Source organism: Triticum dicoccoides, chromosome 3A, assembly GCF_002162155.2.
Source record: "Triticum dicoccoides isolate Atlit2015 ecotype Zavitan chromosome 3A, WEW_v2.0, whole genome shotgun sequence".
Lineage (NCBI taxonomy): Eukaryota > Viridiplantae > Streptophyta > Magnoliopsida > Poales > Poaceae > Triticum > Triticum dicoccoides.
In genome coordinates this window covers 732,878,692-732,881,311 of record NC_041384.1, presented here as the reverse complement: position 1 = coordinate 732,881,311, position 2,620 = coordinate 732,878,692, and the positions used below count along the sequence as shown (strand labels likewise).

The 2,620-nt window shown below is 61.2% G+C and overlaps 1 protein-coding gene across 1 annotated transcript; it reads right to left on the bottom strand.

Annotated features, from left to right (window-relative positions):
* Positions 1-273: 273 nt before the first annotated feature.
* Positions 274-2,030, bottom strand: LOC119273556 (glucan endo-1,3-beta-glucosidase 8-like). Its single transcript, XM_037554679.1, has 2 exons — positions 1,696-2,030; positions 274-1,603 (listed from the first exon to the last, which is right to left on the bottom strand). The coding sequence occupies exons 1-2, from the start codon at positions 2,028-2,030 to the stop codon at positions 445-447; spliced, it is 1,494 nt and encodes a 497-aa protein (XP_037410576.1). The 3' UTR covers positions 274-444.
* Positions 2,031-2,620: the final 590 nt, after the last annotated feature.

Below are 2,620 nucleotides of genomic sequence, written 5' to 3'. Positions count from 1 at the left end.
GAGAGACTATGGTTGAAGACTTGGATGTGACAACTCAAGCGGCCTCCATTAAGGAGGACCGCCGAGCCCAATGAGGACCCTTTGCTGAAACTGCCGCGGAATTGGCAATCCCGCGACGGTTCGTGATTCTTCGAAGAACGATGCCATGCTCGGCTGCATGCATCCAGCGCCTGCCCATTCCGACTCGGGGGGTGTTAGGGTTGTCGGCGTGGTCATAATGCCTTGCGTGCGTGGAAAGACAAGCCGAGCATGCAGATGATTCTCATTCTCACATCTTAAAAATCAAAAATATATTTCTGAATTACTCCGAAGACTTTACAGATGATGCCCTCGCAACCCTGCTAGTTTAGTTTAGTTTCAAAAATAAGAAAAGAGATTCGTACATCATTTTCCAGACTGCCACATATATATATCTACAGGCCTACGAACACTTATTCCTTGCCCTTATGCCGAGACGAGCACAAGTAACAAAGCCATCACGGCGGCGGTCAGCCGCGCCGCGGCTGCGTCGGGGGCCATAGACTCGGCGGCGGTTGTGTTGGTGGTGACCGCCGTGGCGCGCGACTCGGCGACTACCTGTACGGTGAAGTTGCAGGGTGGCCGTGACACGTCCTTGTCGGTGACGAGGGCGAGGCCCTGGAAGTCGCACGCCAATGGCACCTGCCCCTGCGCCTGGTAGTAGGCGTTGAACGCGTAGGAGGCGTTCCCGGCGGCGTCCAGCGCGCCGCAGCTGCAGGCGTAGCCGAGGGGCGTGCAGTCGGCGCGCGAGCACGCGTAGGCCACGTTCTCCGCGACCGCCGTCGTGTTGGTGGCGTTGGGGCTCAGCACGCACCACCGCCGCGGCAGGTACTGCACGCCCCTAGCCCCCGCCGGCATGACCGGCCGCCCGTTGCCACGGAGGTCCAGCGGGAACTTTGGGCGGCCGTCGAACGTGAAGATGCCCCAGTGCCGCTCGAAGTTGCCCGGGGCGACGCTCTTGGCGTCCTCGTCCATGAGCCCGAAGAGGTAGACCTCGATGCGGGCGTGCGGTCGTAGGGGCGTGCCCTGCCGCGCCGCCAGCCGCTTGAGCAGCCCGGTGTAGAACCTCTCCGCGTAGGGCACGGTGGCGTGCTTGTCGCCGTCCGTCGGCCAGCCGACCTCGCCGATCACCACCGGCAGGCTCCCGAAGCCGATCTTGTCGAGCGCGGAGACGAGCGTGTCGAAGTTGGCGTCGAACACGTTGGTGTAGTTGATGCCGTTGTCGATGACGGGCGTGGGAGGCGCGCCGTCGAAGAAGGCGTAGTCGATGGGGAAGTTGTCGTTGCCGTAGAGGCTGAGGAACGGGTAGATGTTGACGCTGAAGGGCGCGCCGCTGTGGTTGAGGAAGCCGACCATGTCGGTGATGACGGCGGCGACGTCGTCCCGGAACTTCCCCGCCGACGGGACGGGGTTGCTGGCCGGAGAGTCGTAGACGTCGGCGTTCACCGGGACCGTGGCCTTGATGGCCGCCCCGTGACCGGCCTCGTCGAGCGCGCGCTGGATGTTCTTGAGCGCCGGCACGGTGACGTTGTCGTAGGTGCCGTTGTACGCCGTGAGGAACGGCTCGTTCCCGATCGCCACGAATCTGACGGATGGATCAACAACCAGTAGATCAGATCAGTTGCGAGAAAGACGGACGAAAATGACGAAGTAAGTAACTGCAAGCCCCGCACGTACTTGATGTTGACGCCCCCGTGGTAGTCGTACTTGGTGACGTTCACCTTGACCCATTCCTTGGCCCGGCGGTAGTCGGCGGCCACGGCGGCGAGCATGTCGTTGGGCACGGCGATCATGGTCTCGATGCCGGTCCCGGCGAGCCCCATCATGGTGGTCTCGTCGGCGTCGAAGATCTTCACCTTCTTGAACCCGTTGTCCTTGAGCAGCTGGGCCATCACCTTGGGCGGCAGCCGGCGCGTGGCCATGGTGCCCCAGTTCACCCCGAGCCCCTCCACCGGCGCCCCCGCCACCGCGGCCGCCAGCACCACCGCCACCACCGCCGCGCAGCACGCCATTGCTCTGCTCGGTCGAGGATCGCCAGGAAACGCCGCGCGCGATTAATAGAGGAACGGAACCAACCGAGATGCGACACGCACGTACGCACCGCGCGCGTGTACGTGCCACCGGAATAAATTGGGCAACTTTCCGAGCGACCGATCTATGGCTGGTGGGTCGAACAACCGCAACTTTTTGGATCTCTATCGGCCGGCCGGGGAAAAGCAAATGGAGAGCGGCGACGCTGGGGCAATCAATGGCGTCGCCAGCCACGTACTACGGCGTGGAGTTAACCACCGGCCGTCTGTATCGGAAGAGGTAGCGGTTAATTTGTCCTCTGTGAATCGGACGTGGGAACGAAGGACCCCAACTGAACTGTAGAGGCCGCGGGGGAAGTGGGAACCGCGCGAGAAATATATCTCGCTCAACACGAGATGGAAGCAGGTCTTGACTCAAGGATTTCCTCCGCGCTGCAGTACTCGCCCAGCCCATATTCATGCATTTCGCTGTTGTTGCTTCGCTGGTTCATTGTTTGCTTCGGTTTTACTTTTAGAGAAAAGACATCGGCCGAGCCCGAGAAGAGACTCGAACCTAATCAGACTTTGATTTA

Excerpts from the sequence above, each read along its gene's own strand:
- LOC119273556 (XM_037554679.1), bottom strand. The coding sequence starts at position 2,030 with ATGGCGTGCTGCGCGGCGGTGGTGGCGGTGGTGCTGGCGGCCGCGGTG. Across the intron at positions 1,604-1,695 it reads CACGGGGGCGTCAACATCAA|ATTCGTGGCGATCGGGAACG; the intron begins GTACGTGCGGGG and ends TCCATCCGTCAG.